Genomic DNA, 14,653 nt, shown 5'->3' on the forward strand with positions numbered 1-14,653 from the left:
TCTTGTAGACCAGGCTGGTCTCGAACTCACAAAGATCCGCCTGCCTCTGCCTCCCAAGTGCTGGGATTAAAGGTGTGCGCCACCACCGCCTGGCTGATGGCACACACTTTAGTCTGAGCACTTGAGAGGCAGAGGCAAGGGAATCTCTGACTTTGAGGCTAGCCTACTCTACAGAACAAGTTCCAGCACAGCCAGGGGCACACAGAAAAACCCTCTGTTAAAAAACAAAAACCAAAACAAAACACAAATGAAAAGGAGGAAAAGTCATTACATTGTCCCGATCCTTTTCAGAGGAGAGCAATGGGATTAGGAACCATCATCTCTCAATAGTGTTTCACAGGCTGAGGTAAAGTAGGTTGGCTAGCAATGCAGGTGAGGAGAGTTGGGTGAAGGTTTAAAAAGATTTGTTCTGTTTTGAAACAAGGTCTCCTGTAGCCTATGCTGTCCTTGAACTCCTGTCTCCACTTCCCGGGTGCTGAGGTTGGAGATGCAAGCTAGCATGCCTTGCTTCAATGGATCTTTTGAAGGAGGAAAAAGGTGACATTCCAGTGGATAAAGACTGTAATGAACGAGTTTAAGAACCAGAATTCCAGGGCTGGAGAGATGGATCAGTAGTTAAGAGCACATACTGCTCTCCCTGAGGACCTGGATTCGGTTCCCGGCAACCACATCAGGTAGCTCACAGCCTGTAACCCAGGCTCCTGGGTATTTAGTACATCTGACCTCTTTGGGCACTTGTATTCATGTGCAATTACCCCCCCACACACACACACATGATTAAAACAGATCTTTAAGAATAAAACACTTCTTGCAGGGCACGGTGGCGTGCAACTTTGATCTCAGCACTTGAGAGGAAGAGAGTAGACAAGCAGATTCAAGGCAAGCCTGGTCTACATAGGAACACCCTACTCAATAGATAAAAATAAATAAAGTCTTTAAAAAAATATGCCTGGCGGTGGTGGCACACGCCTTTAATCCCAGCACTCGGGAGGCAGAGGCAGGAGGATCTCTGTGAGTTCGAGACCAGCCTGGTCTACAAGAGCTAGTTCCAGGAGAGGCTCCAAAACCACAGAGAAACCCTGTCTCGGGAGAAAAAAAAAACAAGAACCAAATTCTAGTCCTCAACACCTACCCAAATGCTAGATGGGCATGAGGGCTCCCCAGCAGTCCCAGTGCTGGGATGGGGTGGAGATAAGGGACCCCCAGGGCAGACTGGCTAGCTAGACTAGCCCATGTTAGCAAGCTCTGAGGTCATCTAGAGAACCTGCATCAGTAAATAAAGAGAGGACTGGAGAAAGACAGCAGGTGTCAACCTCCAGCCTCCACACACACATGTGCGCACACGTGTGTACTCACACCCATATACACATGCGTGGACACCACATACATATGTGTGCAAAACCAACAAAACAAGTACATCATAATCCTTTCTATGGTCTCTCAGAGATAAAAACCTGGCTTTAAAATCCCAAACTTGCCTTTTGTGACCTTGGCAAATGACCTTCCCAAAGTACCCCTGTCTCCTAGTGGAGTCTGTGTGGTGATGCAGGTTTTAGCATTTTAGGGTGGTACCTGGCACTTGATGTATGCTCAGCAAGCAGTAAGTGCAGGGCAGAAGAGATGCTCAGCTCCTAAGGGTGTTTTCTCATGAGCCTAGTTCCCTGAGTTCCAGCCACAGGATCCATGTAGTGAGAGGAAAGAAACCCCTCCTACAAATTGTGACACATGCTCACCTACATACATACATTCACACACATACACACACACACACAGAGACATACACACACAGAGAGAAAGATAGACAGATAGATAGATGATTAGATAGATAGATAGATAGATAAATAGATAGATAGATAGATAGATAGATAGATAGATAGATAGATAGATAGATAGATAGATACAGGTTGGAGAGAAAGCTCAGCTATTAGAGCACTTGTTCTTGCAGAGGACCCATATTTGATTCCCAGTACCTACATGGCAGTTCACAGCTGTCTGAAATTCCAGTTATAGGGGATCTAATGCCTTCTTCTGGCCTCTTTGATCCCTGGCTACTGGTAGTTCACAGACATAGATGCAGGCAAAACATCCTTATACATGAATTTCAAAAGAAGTAATACAAATTTTTAAGTAAAAATAAAAAATGTTAAAGCAATAAGTCAGAATAAGAGTTATTGATAGACATGACACACAGCAGAGAATGTCTCAGAGGATCCTACCACTTCCATGTGCAAAAGGTATTCAGACAGCCAGGGTCAAAGTGCACTGCCCTGGGGAGCCACAGTGACCAGAAAGCCAGACTAGATTTTCCCTCTTGTAATGGCAGGTTTGAGGTGAATTGGTCTCCCGGTTCACAAGCTAATCAGCTTTAATGGACCTAGCAAAAGTAATACCCGGATTTTTTAGTCATGGAGCCAAGGTCTTCAGATCTTTGTAATGAGGCATAGATGATAAGCCTCAAAGAATCTTTAAATACCACAGAAAGAAGTCCTCAGAATGGACCTCATCTGCAAGCTCCCCATAAACATCCCAGAGTGGAGAAAAGGGACCAACCAGAGCCACAGAAATTTAGATCCTCTCTGTATTCGGGAGGCAGAGGCAGGGGAATCTTTGTGAGTTCGAGGTCAGCCTGGTCTAAATAGCAAGTTCCAGGCTACACAGTGAGATGCTATCTCAACACAGTTTTTTAAATTAGATAAAAATAAAGAAAGAAGAGAAATGTAGAACCTTGGAGTCATGTTAGACAAACGCCACCTCCCACTCCCCTACTCTGCTTCTCCCGGCAGGGTGCTGTGCTCTTCGTGTTTAGTATCCTAACTGCACACAGGCGACTCTGGAGCTGAGGGATAGCGGGATATTTTGCTTAGCGGTGGAACCGATGCGAGTGAGTGGACCCAGGCATTAAAGTGGCCGCATTCGAGAGAGCAGGAATTCCTTGCATGTCCTGAACTGAGTGGCTGAGCAGCCGTAATATATGGGTTGGGGCGGAGGCTTGCGTCAGAGACAAAGTCCCGCGTGGCGTTGAGCCAATGGAATTCGGCGCCGGTTCGAAGGACCGGGACACACCCCGTTCAGGGACCGCCCACTTCCATCCTTCTGCGAGGAGCGGGTGCCTTGGACTGGCTTAGCTGCTGTAGTACTTCCTCTGGCTTTGCCGCAACACCCTGTCGTACTCAAGACTCACACTCCTGATCTACCCTGCGAGCTGGAGGGAAAGTGAGGAAGACGTCGAGAAGCCCAGGCTTTGAGACTCTGTTTGAAAGCAAATTAGCTTTCCAATCAGGCTGTTCCAGCCTCCAGGGATGTCTTTCCTACCGAGTCTCATTTTCCCCCCTGCCCTTACTGATGGCTCATCTCTCCGTGGTCTTGATCTTGGAGATGATGTATTAAGGGAGCGTACAATTGGACAAGAGCCTGGGCTCACAACTGATTTAGCCCACATTCTGGAGCACAATCAGGGACTGACCTCCAAGGAGGCTCAGAAGGACCAGCTTCTAGGTAGCCCTAGGCGTTAAGCCTTGATCATTTTCCCTATGAGGTTAGTTTATAAACTCAGAAGGACAAGCCAAACCTCAGAGGACAGTTTCAGCCTCAAACTCCCTACCTGCCTGAGGATTTGTTTCAGCTTTCCCTCACCCAAAAACTCTCAATATCCCACTCTGTGCACTGGACTCACGCCTCCTGCGCCTGCGCAGCCTAGCGATCAGCATCTTCGAAGACTGACTGCAAGGAGCTAAAAATCGCTCCCGCCCACCCACAAGCTGGGCTGGACTTAAGGATCGCGGGCGGGTGTGTGTATGTGTGTATGGTGGGAGTATTGTAGTGGAGGGGGAATGGAAAGTGGGAAGGCTGTCTAGGTGCCTGTCCAATTAGGGCAGTAGGAAGAGTCCTAGTGGCCAGACAGGTGAATGGAGGACTCAGGTTCGCAAGCCTAGGAAGGGCTCTGGGGTGGTGAGGTGGGAGGCTGACGAACAAACATGTTTACAGCTGCTGAAGCACTGGTAACCCCGAGGGGCTCGAACCCTGGGGCAATAACTTTACTTGCCGCACCTTCACCCCCAGACTGTCCAAACGTCTGGGCAAGGACCTGGGCCCCGCTGCCTCAGACTCCGGTGGGGCCAGATGCAGCCCAGGCCATCCTCGAGGGGGCGCGCTAGGATGCAGCCCCTCCAGTAGCCTCCGGGATACACGGGCAACGCCTGAGGGGCGGGGTCCGCGCTGCCAGGACGCGCGGCCACGGCACTCCTAGCCTAGAGCATCCTCTAGCAGCACGAAGGGTCGCCAGGGCCGACCCGGGCTTAAGTTCTCCTGCGTTCTGCTCGGCCCCGCCCCAGGGCACCGACCCCATCCCCTCCTTGGAGCCCGGGCTGCAGCGTACCTGCAGCCTCCGGCGGCGGATCAGGCCCGAATCGTCCATGGCGGCGGCGACTTCGGTCCGGGGGAGGGAGGAGGGAGGTGGCGGCAGCAGGAGGAGGGAGGAGGGAGGAAGAGAGAAGCCTCGGGGACCGCGGCGGCGGCCGGTGAGGGAGGGGGGGCGGAGGGCGGAGCGAAGCGGGGCGGGCCCGGCGCCGTCACTGCGTCTGGGAGCTGGAGCCCGGTTTCGGCCACCGCTGCCCGCGCTGGTGGTGGTGGGGCGAGCAGGGTTGGGTGGGTGGAGCCTCCAGATGTCCCTAAGGGAGGCATGCTGGCGAGAGACCCTATCAAGACATTCTCTTGCACAGACCCTCCAACCCAAGAAAGATCCCCAAGGGAGCTATTCTCAACAGACGAATTCCCGGTGCGACTAGCGGCCCCCCACAGGTGACACATTCCCACAAGGATGTGATCTGCCATGAAGAGCTATCCCTTCACTCTGAAAATCACTCCTATTAGAGATAGTGTCTGAGAGGTAACGCTTCATCTCAATTTCCCCTGAAGAGGCATTTCTTCAAAGATCCCATTGGTGGTATATTTGGGGACCCTGGAGCGAATATCCCCCCCCATGGGACCACTCGAAGGCATATTCTCTTCTCTGTGGGAAATTGTCTCCACCCCAGGACATCCTTAGATCTCCACAGATGCATTCTTCCAGAGTCACGTGTTCAGTCAAGAGGCTGGTTCTCATGGGAGTTTCCCCCCTCAGAAAAATGTGTATATCCACTCAACTCAGACAGCATTCCCTTGCCTGACACAGGACAGAGCCCCTTAAGTCCTGCAGCCCCTCCAGAGTCTTTGCCTCATGGTCAGGATTAAGGAGTTAGGCCAGGTCAGGATATATTTATAAGAGCGATTAACTGGTAGCTGGGGAGGGGGCAGATGGAGTGATCCTTACTCCGCTCCAGATGACCATGCTTCCCAGCGTTGGAGAGGACATCACCTGAACCCTAGACAGAGCGGTTTCCTAGGGTGGCATCCCGTAGCTGACCCAAGGTCTTGGAGGAGAGGTCCTCTGTACTAGAGTGACCTCCGCCGGACAACGGAGGGGAGACGAGGGCTGGGTCAGTGTTCTTGGTGGTTGGCCCTCGTTTCTGCACCTTTGCCTGTGTTATTGTTGCCTGCGTCTTTCTGTCTCAGTTTGTCAGCGTAACCACCTCAAGGATTCTGTTGCTTATATTTGTCTATCCACGACTTGGAAATTTTCTCGTTCCTGGCCTAGAAAGCTGTCCCTGGTGCTGGCTTCGTGCTCCTGTCCACGGTGCTGAAGTATGAGCGCCGTGAAAGCGATGAGGGCATGCGTGCGCACAGGGTCTTGAGGGAAGCAAACCCCACAAATACGATAGAAATGACTCCCAACCACCTTGGTCCAGCCCAGACAAAAGCTGTTTCTTGTAACAGTTGGTTCCTGGGACCTCTGTGATGTCACTCTTGCCCATAGAAAGATAGAGAAGTAGAAGTTCCAGTCTAGCCTGGGTTACATAGGGATATCCTTCCCTAGGGAGGCATTAATTCATTAATTTCCTTACTCAACATCTACTGAGCATGTTCGGTAATAATTTGGCAATATGAGAGTTCAGCAATGAAAAAAGACCAAAACTACATCCCTGCCTTTGTGCTTACAACTGTTCATAACTCCTGTTCCAGGGGATCTGACGTCTTCGTTTGGCACAAGCATGATGCACATACACATGCAGTCAAAATACCTATATGCATGAAATAATTTACACTAAAAGAAGAGTGATTAGTGCTCTCGCAGAGAAACAGAGCTTGGCTCCCAGACCCACACTGGGTAGTTGACAAGAGCGTGTACCCTCAGTTCTAGGTGATCAGAGGCATCTGACCTCCCCAGTACACACCCCAGTACACACCCCAAACCCAATGCACATTAAAATAATTAAATAATTATCTTTATTAAATAATTAAAGTAAGTCTTTAAAATGCGTGCCCCACTGTGAGATAGGAGGGAGACACATTTCTGGTGGTGCTATAAATATTCTATAAGGACGGATGGATATCTCTAAAAACATGCATATGACATATGAGTAAAAGCAGAAACAGTGCTCTGCACACACATTGTTGTGTACATATTCTACAAATACATTCACAAACACTGCATATCCTTACACATACATACTCTTTTTTGTTTGTTTGTTTGTTTTTTGTTTTTTGTTTTTCGAGACAGGGTTTCTCTGTAGCTTTGGAGCCTGTCCTGGAACTCCCTTTGTAGACCAGGCTGGCCTCGAACTCACAGAGATCCGCTTGCCTCTGCCTCCCGAGTGCTGGGATTAAAGGCGTGCGCCACCACCGCCCGGCCATACATACTCTTCTAACACAGACACGAGCAAGTATTCACACATAATGTGTACATACTCCTCAAATAGAGACCCACCTAGTCTCCAAAAGTGCTGGGATTAAAGGCGTGCGCCACCACCGCCCGGCCATACATACTCTTCTAACACAGACACGAGCAAGTATTCACACATAATGTGTACATACTCCTCAAATAGAGACCCACCTAGTCTCCAAAAGTGTGCATAGTGGGTTGGGGAGATTGCTCAGTGGTTAAGAGAACATACCACCCATTCAGAGGACCCAAGTTCAGTTCTCAGCACCCATGTCAGGCAGCTTACTGCTGCCTGTAACTCTAGCTCCAGGGGATCTGATCAGAGGACTATGACCTCACAGGGCAACTGCACTCATATCCACAGAGACAGACAGACAGATAGACAGACAGACAGACACACCTGATTTAAAGTAGTAAAATATAAAAAAGAAAACCACACACACATAATTAGCAAAGAGAATCACAAACAACATAAGTAAATATTTGCAAATATCTGGCAAACAGACACACATAATGTGCATAAACAAACACATACACACACACACACATACACACACACACTCAGGCTGGAGAGATGGCTCAGCAGCTAAGAACACTGACTGCTCTTCCAGAGGTCTGGAGTTCATCTCTCAGCAACAACATGGTGGATCACAATCATCTATTGTGGGATTTGATGCCCTCTTCTTGTATAAAGACATACATGCAGACAAAGCACTCATGTACATAAAATAAATTTTTTTTAAAAGATACATTTTAAAAACTCACACTCTGCAATCATACAAACATATATTTAGGAAAAACAGACATATAGACACTTATCAAATGCAAGCACACTCAAAAAAAAAGAATTACAAACGCAACATGCACAACTCCAAAACCCAAGGATGCTCTATGGTGCAGCACAGTCCCTAACACACAGATACACACTTCTCCCAGCAGCTCGCACCCAGGTGCATGAGAGCCATGAATACCCCCTTCTCCAGCGCTGTTTCCCCCACTTGGTTCTCCATCTTGAGTCGAGTCAATTCTGTGAAGACAGATTGTCATATCTTGTATAAGTGCACCCCAGAAACCAGTACCGGGTTGCTTTGTGTGTTTGTTTTTGAGGCAGGAATTCTGCCATGGCTGTCCTAGAACTCATTCTGTAGACCAATCCTCCTGCCTCTGTCTTCCTGGTGCTGGGATTAAAGGTGGGCCACCCTGCCCAGCTTTTCAGCTTTTCAGAGTGTATGTTTAATAAACGTCTATTGGGCAGGTGTGGTGGTGCACACCTTTAACCCTAGCACTTGGGAGGCAGAGGCGGGCAGATTTCTGTGAATTTAAGGTCTACAGAGCAAGTTCCAGAATAGCCAAAGTTACACAGAACCTTGTCTCAAAAACACAAAATAAACAAATATCTTGAATTAATGGACAGAATGCTAAAGGACACACATTGCAATAACTGGAGAAAGGTACAGCAACCTGTACCAGCCAGCACGCACATGAAACCACAAACTCAAGAGACACCCTCTCACACAACAGAGACAGGATTACCTACACATCACACACACACACACACACACACACACTCACACACACACACTCACACACTCAGTCAGACAGACAGACAGGATCTTAAATCCCAAGTTTAACACAGGGCAAGCTTGTGGATATAAATGCACCAGTCCCAAGAGCACGTGTTTGTGGCTGTGGGGGTGGGACTTTGGAAAGCCCCGCCCCTGAACCAAACCGCACCCCTTACAGTTGCCGCTGTTAGCCGGCCTTGTTCAGTGGTTCTGAGGTGTCTCAACAGTCCCTACACAACAGCCCGCTAAAGGTGAGTGCCAGGGAGTAGGTAGGGAGGTGGGAATCTTGTCTCCCATACTCTTGCCTTCCTCTGACCAGAAGCTTGTAGTGCCTAGTGGCAGAACCCCAGCCCTGCCAGAGTCGGGCTGATACTAAAGGTCCAGCCCAGGGTGGAAGCTCCTAAGCCGATTGTGGATCCAGAGAAGGTGACCGTGAAAATAGTGAGGAGGGCAGGGCTGGAGAGAGAGAGGAAGTCTTGGGTGGAAGTGGGGCTTGGAAGAACTGGGGTGATCCTGCTCCTCTGAAGTTAGTAGCAGAGGGCAAACAGGACGAGAGATTGCTTGCATGTGTGGTTTAAGCTGGGGTGGTACATGGGCCAGAATGAATGGAAGGGATGTGTCTGTTGGGAGGGGCTCCTCCTGAAACTCCCCCTAGGGTTCTGGCAGTCTGGCCTTTGCCTGCTCCTCTAGTATTGCCCGTTCTCTGTGCTTCCTGGCACCCATTCTGGTGTCTGCTCACCAGCCCCGAGCTGAACCTCCACGACAGTGACACCTCACCCCTCCATACCAGCTGGCTCTTGTCTCAGTGGACATGGCCCACAAAAGCCACCTTCAACCCAGCAGCCTGGACTGGGCCCTGCGACTGATCCTGGCTTGGATCTTCTTGGTGGCCTGTGGAGGGAGCCACCCACTGCAAGTTATGTTCTGGGGACACCCTGGGCTGCCAGCCAGTGTGGGCACAAATCAGCTGCACCTAGCAGGTGAGCATCTTATGTAAGCCCTGACCCAGAGAAACCCCACTCTGAGCTTCCTTGTAAGAGGGTAGTGACGAGGGTGGGTAGCCAGGGTTACTGATGAACCTGGATAGTGAGTATCCAGCTAGTGGGTATCCGGCTGCTTAGTTCAATTTCAAATCCACACCTCGGTGCTGTGACCTTGAGCCAGTCAGTTCACCTTGGTAGAGAGTTAGGCATGGTGATGCCCACCTGTAATCCCAGCCCACAGAAGGTGGATGTAGGAGGATTAGGATTTCAAGGCCAGCTACAACAGGGAGTTGGAAGGCCAGGCTGAACCACATGAAGCTCTATCTCAAAATAAATGCATAAGGCTCAGGGAGTAGAAATGACTGCCACCAAGCTCAACAACTTGAGTTAGGTCCCTGGAGCCCATACGGTGAAGAGAGAATCAATGCCTACAACTTTCCCTGACCTCCACACACAATACAATTCTAAAAATTAGTATCAATAATGCTGAAGATATAGCCGGGCGGTGGTGGCGCACGCTTTTAATCCCAGCACTCGGGAGGCAAAGGCAGGCGGATCTCTGTGAGTTCGAGGCCAGCCTGGTCTACAAGAGCTAGTTCCAGGACAGGCTCCAAAACCACACAGAAACCTTGTCTCGAAAAACCAAAATAATAATAATAATAATAATGCTGAAGATATAGCTCAATGATAGCATGTATGCCTAACACGGGAGTGCCCTAGATCCAACCCCCAGTAAATAAGAACATGGAGAAATCACAGAATGAACATACATGTGTTGTGGAAATGAAGCACATACACACTATGCTACAGATATAACCTGATTATTATGAGTGACACACGGTTCTAACTGCTTGAAGCCACATTTCGCAGAACCTGGTGCCTTTCACACGCTAGGCAAGCTTTATGCCACCAGGCCATAGCCTAGACCCATTTGTTCTTATTCTCACCCAGGATCTAAGTTGCCTAGACTGCTCTTAAACTAGAGATTCCCTCTGCTTCAGTCTCCAAGTGTCTGGGACTGCAGATCCATGCCGTTCCGTTCAACTCAAGAGAAATCTTTTTAAGGTTCTTCTCTTTGGGATGGCTGATAAAATTCCTGTTGTCAGGGCATCCTCAGTACTCAGCTCCACAGCCTTACCCGAGGATCCAAGATCCTGGTTCACAGACATCACCAGTTCCAGAAACTTGCTGTACTTCAGAGATAGACGGGCCAGAGGCGTCAAGCCCAGGGGCCCGTCTAGAGAGCTGCGGTGTGCCAAGCCCAGAGTGAGTAATACACCCACTAGCCTGTCCCTCGGTTCTTTGCCTTATTTGTCCGCATCTGGGCTCAGACTTAATTTCCCCTGAGGATTGTGCCCTGCCTGTCCTGTCTCTCCCACGTCCAGATGTGAATTCTTCTTGGGACGCCTTCAACGTGCCCTCCGCAATCGCTTCCATCCGCTGCTGCTTGGTGTACACCGGGAGCAACCTCTCTGCCCAGAGCTCTGCCAGATTTGGTAAGGGAGGTGGGGACAGGGGCGTGCCCAACAGTATGAGCAAGGCGGAGGGCCTTAGCCCCTATAGAGCCAGGGTCGGTCTAGAGACCTAGTGTGTACCCGACGTAGAAAGGGTAGATCTAGGTAGATGCCAAGGTAAAAGAATGACCTGGCATTTAAGACAGCGTGAAGACTCTGGAGGGCCAGGAAGTGTCAAAAGATTCAAGTTTTTGACCCTTAGAGGAGCTAACAGAGGAATGCAAGGAGCGGCTCACAAACAGGTTCTCTGGGCTGGAGAGATGGCTCAACCATTAAGAGTGCTTACTGCTTTCTCAGAGGACCCGGGTTCAGTTCCCAATACCTATGTCAGGCTCACAGTTGCTTGTAATTCCAGCTCCAGGGTATCTAACGCCCTCTTGGGAACCCCCCTGGCACCGGCACTAGTGTGTACACACATAATTTAAAAGTAATTTTAAGTTGGGTGATGGCGGCACATGCCTTTAGCTCCAACACTCAGGAAGCAGAGGCAGGAGGATTTCTGAGTTCCAGGCCAGCCTGGTATTCAGAGTTATTTCCAGGGCAGCCAGGGCTACACAGAGAAACCCTATATTAAGTTAAATTTTTTTTTCTTTTTCGAGACAGGGTTTCTCTGTGGTTTTGGAGCCTGTCCTGGAACTAGCTCTTGTACACCAGGCTGGTCTCGAACTCACAGAGATCCGCCTGCCTCTGCCTCCCGAGTGCTGGGATTAAAGGCGTGCACCACCACCGCCCGGCTAAGTTAAATATTTTTATAAAGGGAATGGATACTGCGGTGGTACTGGTGGCCTCTAATACCAGTGCTTGGGAAAGAGGATCAGGAACTCAAGGTCATCCTGAGAGACAAATAGCTTCTAGACCAGCTTCAGGCCCTGTCTATGAATAAACAAGCTTGGGGAATGAACCCTGCAAAGGCTGGGTTGGTCTTTTGAAGGAATGGAGCCTGAGAGGTGAGGCCGTTGGTCAGAGAGCAGGACAAACCAACTGGCTCCAAAACCCTAACCCATCTTCCCTTCTCACATACCCAGGCTCACTACCTGCAAGGCAGATTTTACCTGTGGCCCAACTTGGCTGCAGCCCTCTGGGAAGAGGGGCTGTGAGGCCAGTTGCCGCACCTATGGGCAGGTGAGGACCAGAGTGAGGGGAGGGATGGGATTCATACTGTGGTCTGGAGTACCGATGTGCCCCAACACCTGAGGTCTTTTAACTAACTAGGTACTTTTCTGAGATAGGGACTTTCTACATAGCTCTTGCTATCCTAAAACTCACTACTTAGACCAGGCTGACAAGATCCATCTGCCTGTTGCTCCAGTACTCCAATCAAAAAGTGTGGGTTAGCACAGCCAGATAATCTTAATCTAACCCGGGATCTCTGCAAGAGCAGCCAATTCTCTTACTGGCTGAACCATCTCTAGTCTAAAGTGCTTAGCCCTACCCTTACCTACCTAGCCCATAGGCTCATCTCCACCCTTCCACCGTCCCAGCCTCCATGTGGGACGTGTGCATAGTGCCCAGGAGCCCACTGACTCCAGACTCTCCTTCCACGTTAGTCTTTGCTCTGGGTTCTCAGCAGGCCCAAGAAACCTGTTACCCCTCCCCTGGCTCTGGCCCTGCCAGAGACTGACCAGTCCCTCAGAGGAACACCATTGCCCAGATCACACCCAGCAATGCAGGTTCCACCTTCTTTAACCTTGATCCCACCCTTTCTCTTAGACCTTCGCCAATGCGGAAGACCTGTGTCACACAGTCCTGGGCCACATACTACAGGTGGCAGCTCCTGGTTCACGCCACTGTCTCAATGTCTCCACCTCCTCTCCAAGGGCCCGCCGCTCTCGCACCTGGATCTTGAATGCTGCAGGCAGTGGCAGCGGTAGCGGCAGCGGTGACAGCCCTGAGTAGGAGCCACCTAGAGTCACAGCCCTCTCCTCTCCCTCCCAAACCACGCCCTGGGGTTGCCTAGACAGACTTTTTCTACCCATTATCCTAAAAATGGCTCACCGCTCACTTATTTTGCTCTCTTTCCCAGAATAAAGTTACTGCCTAGACCACGTTATACGATGTGGTTGCTACTTGGAGAAGTAGTCAGGAAGAACTGCAAAAAAAAAAAAAAATCTCGCCGGGCAGTGGTGGCGCACGCCTTTAATCCCAGCACTCAGGAGGCAGAGGCAGGCGGATCTCTGTGAGTTCGAGACCAGCCTGGTCTACCAAGGGAGTTCCAGGACAGGCTCCAAAGCTGCAGAGAAACCCTGTCTCGAAAAAAAAAAAAAAAAAATCTCATAGGGGAGGAGGAAGAGGGGGGAGAGGAAAGGAAAGCGAGAGACCAGGAAAATGGCCCAGCAGGCCAACTGATGACCTACATTCTATCCCCAGAACTCAGACAGTAGTAAAAGAACCAATTCTTGCCGGGCAGTGGTGGCACAGGCCTTTAATCCCAGCACTCGGGAGGCAGAGGCAGGCGGATCTCTGTGAGTTCGAGACCAGCCTGGTCTACAAGAGCTAGTTCCAGGACAGGCTCCAAAACCACAGAGAAACCCTGTCTCAAAACAAACAACAACAAAAAGAACCAATTCTTGCAAGTTGTCCTCTGACCTCCACATCTGTGGTGGCACTCATGTGCCTTTTCCCCAAATAAATAAACAAACTATTTCTGCTTCGAGTCAGGGTCTCATGTAGCCTTGCCTGACCTGGACTTACTGGGAGGTGTGCCTGACTCCCAAATGCTGGGATTAAAGGCATGAGAGGACTCGAGAGACAGCCTGCCAGTAACAGCACTGACTCTCCTGCAGAGGACCTGATTCCCAATACCAACAAGGTGGCTCAAAACCATCTCTAACTCCAGCTGCAGGTGATTTGGTGCCCTCTTCTGACTTCATTGAGTATTGCATGGATGTGGTGCAGAGACATATCTACATGCAACTCTCTCTCTCTCTCTCTCTCTCTCTCTCTCTCACACACACACACACACACACAGACACACACACACACACACGACATGTATATCTTCCCCCCCAACCCCCCGGAGAGATCTGGCTGTCCTGGATCTTGCTTTGTAGACCAGGCTGGCCTCGAACTCACAGAGATTCACCTGCCTCTGTCTCCTGAGTGCTGGGATTAAAGGCATACGTTGCCACTGCCTAGCAACATCTTTATTTCCACCACTCAGGAGAAAATAGAAAGGCAGACTTCTGTGAGTTTAGGGCCAGCCTAGTTTACAAATTGAGTTCCAGGACAGTCTGGGCTACATAGAGAAATCCTGTCTAGAAAAACAAGACAAAAATTTAAAATGGGGGGGCTGGAGAGATGGCTCAAAGGCAGCCAGAGGTCCTGAGTTCAATTCCCAGGAACCACATGGTGATTCACAACCATCTATAATGGGATCTGGTGCCCTCTTCTGGCAGAACACTGTATACTTAATAAATAAAATCTTTAAAAAAAAAAAAATTTAAAATGGGGCCAAGCCTGGTAGCACACACCTTTACTCCCAAGCACTCCAGAGGCAGAAGCAGAGGAATCACTGTTGAGTTCAAGGACAGCCTTATTGCTGGGTGGTGGCCCACACCTTTAATCCCAACACTTGGGAGGTAGGGGCAGGTGGATCTCAGTGAGCTCAAGGCCAGCCTGGTCTACACAATGGGTTCCAGAAAACTAGGGCTACACAGTGACACTTTGCTTTTAAAAAATTATCAAATTGTGCCAATCTAGAAACACCTATTCTGTTTGAATAGCCACAAAGCACAGCGTTTCCTAGAGAAGCTAAATAAGAAGGTGAATCCAAAGACAAACATATAGGCATCCCCCTGAATATTAACCTTCATCAGGCGATGAAAGGAGACAGAG

General features: G+C 49.7%; 2 protein-coding genes across 4 annotated transcripts in view; one reads left to right on the forward strand and one right to left on the reverse strand.

Annotated features, from left to right (window-relative positions):
- Mast1 (microtubule associated serine/threonine kinase 1) overlaps positions 1 to 4,487 on the reverse strand; it is a 37,762-nt gene extending 33,275 nt beyond the window's left edge. For both annotated transcript variants that reach the window (XM_026789173.1, XM_013353725.2), the window contains exon 1: positions 4,376 to 4,487. In XM_026789173.1, the coding sequence (XP_026644974.1) occupies positions 4,376 to 4,414 (39 nt within the window). In that variant the 5' untranslated portion in view covers positions 4,415 to 4,487. The remainder of the gene's footprint in view (positions 1 to 4,375) is intronic.
- Positions 4,488 to 8,520: 4,033 nt separating this feature from the next.
- Rtbdn (retbindin) lies at positions 8,521 to 12,947 on the forward strand. Of its 2 annotated transcripts, none has more exons than XM_026789171.1 (6): positions 8,521 to 8,573; positions 9,065 to 9,302; positions 10,412 to 10,571; positions 10,691 to 10,801; positions 11,845 to 11,941; positions 12,530 to 12,947. In XM_026789171.1, exons 2-6 carry the CDS (start codon positions 9,134 to 9,136, stop codon positions 12,713 to 12,715), a joined length of 723 nt encoding a protein of 240 aa, XP_026644972.1. In that variant the 5' UTR covers positions 8,521 to 8,573; positions 9,065 to 9,133; the 3' UTR covers positions 12,716 to 12,947. The 2 variants fall into 2 exon arrangements, with proteins under 2 accessions (XP_026644972.1, XP_013209169.1); XM_013353715.2 differs by having other exon boundaries at positions 9,113 to 9,302.
- Positions 12,948 to 14,653: the final 1,706 nt, after the last annotated feature.

This window comes from Microtus ochrogaster, unplaced genomic scaffold (assembly GCF_000317375.1).
Source record: "Microtus ochrogaster isolate Prairie Vole_2 unplaced genomic scaffold, MicOch1.0 UNK15, whole genome shotgun sequence".
Taxonomy (NCBI): Eukaryota; Metazoa; Chordata; class Mammalia; order Rodentia; family Cricetidae; genus Microtus; species Microtus ochrogaster.

Coding starts and splice junctions, on each gene's coding strand:
- Rtbdn (XM_026789171.1), top strand. CDS start 9,134: ATGGCCCACAAAAGCCACCTTCAACCCAGCAGCCTGGACTGGGCCCTG. Junction 9,303..10,411: donor AAATCAGCTGCACCTAGCAG/GTGAGCATCTTA, acceptor TCCTGTTGTCAG/GGCATCCTCAGTACTCAGCT. Junction 11,942..12,529: donor GTTGCCGCACCTATGGGCAG/GTGAGGACCAGA, acceptor CCTTTCTCTTAG/ACCTTCGCCAATGCGGAAGA.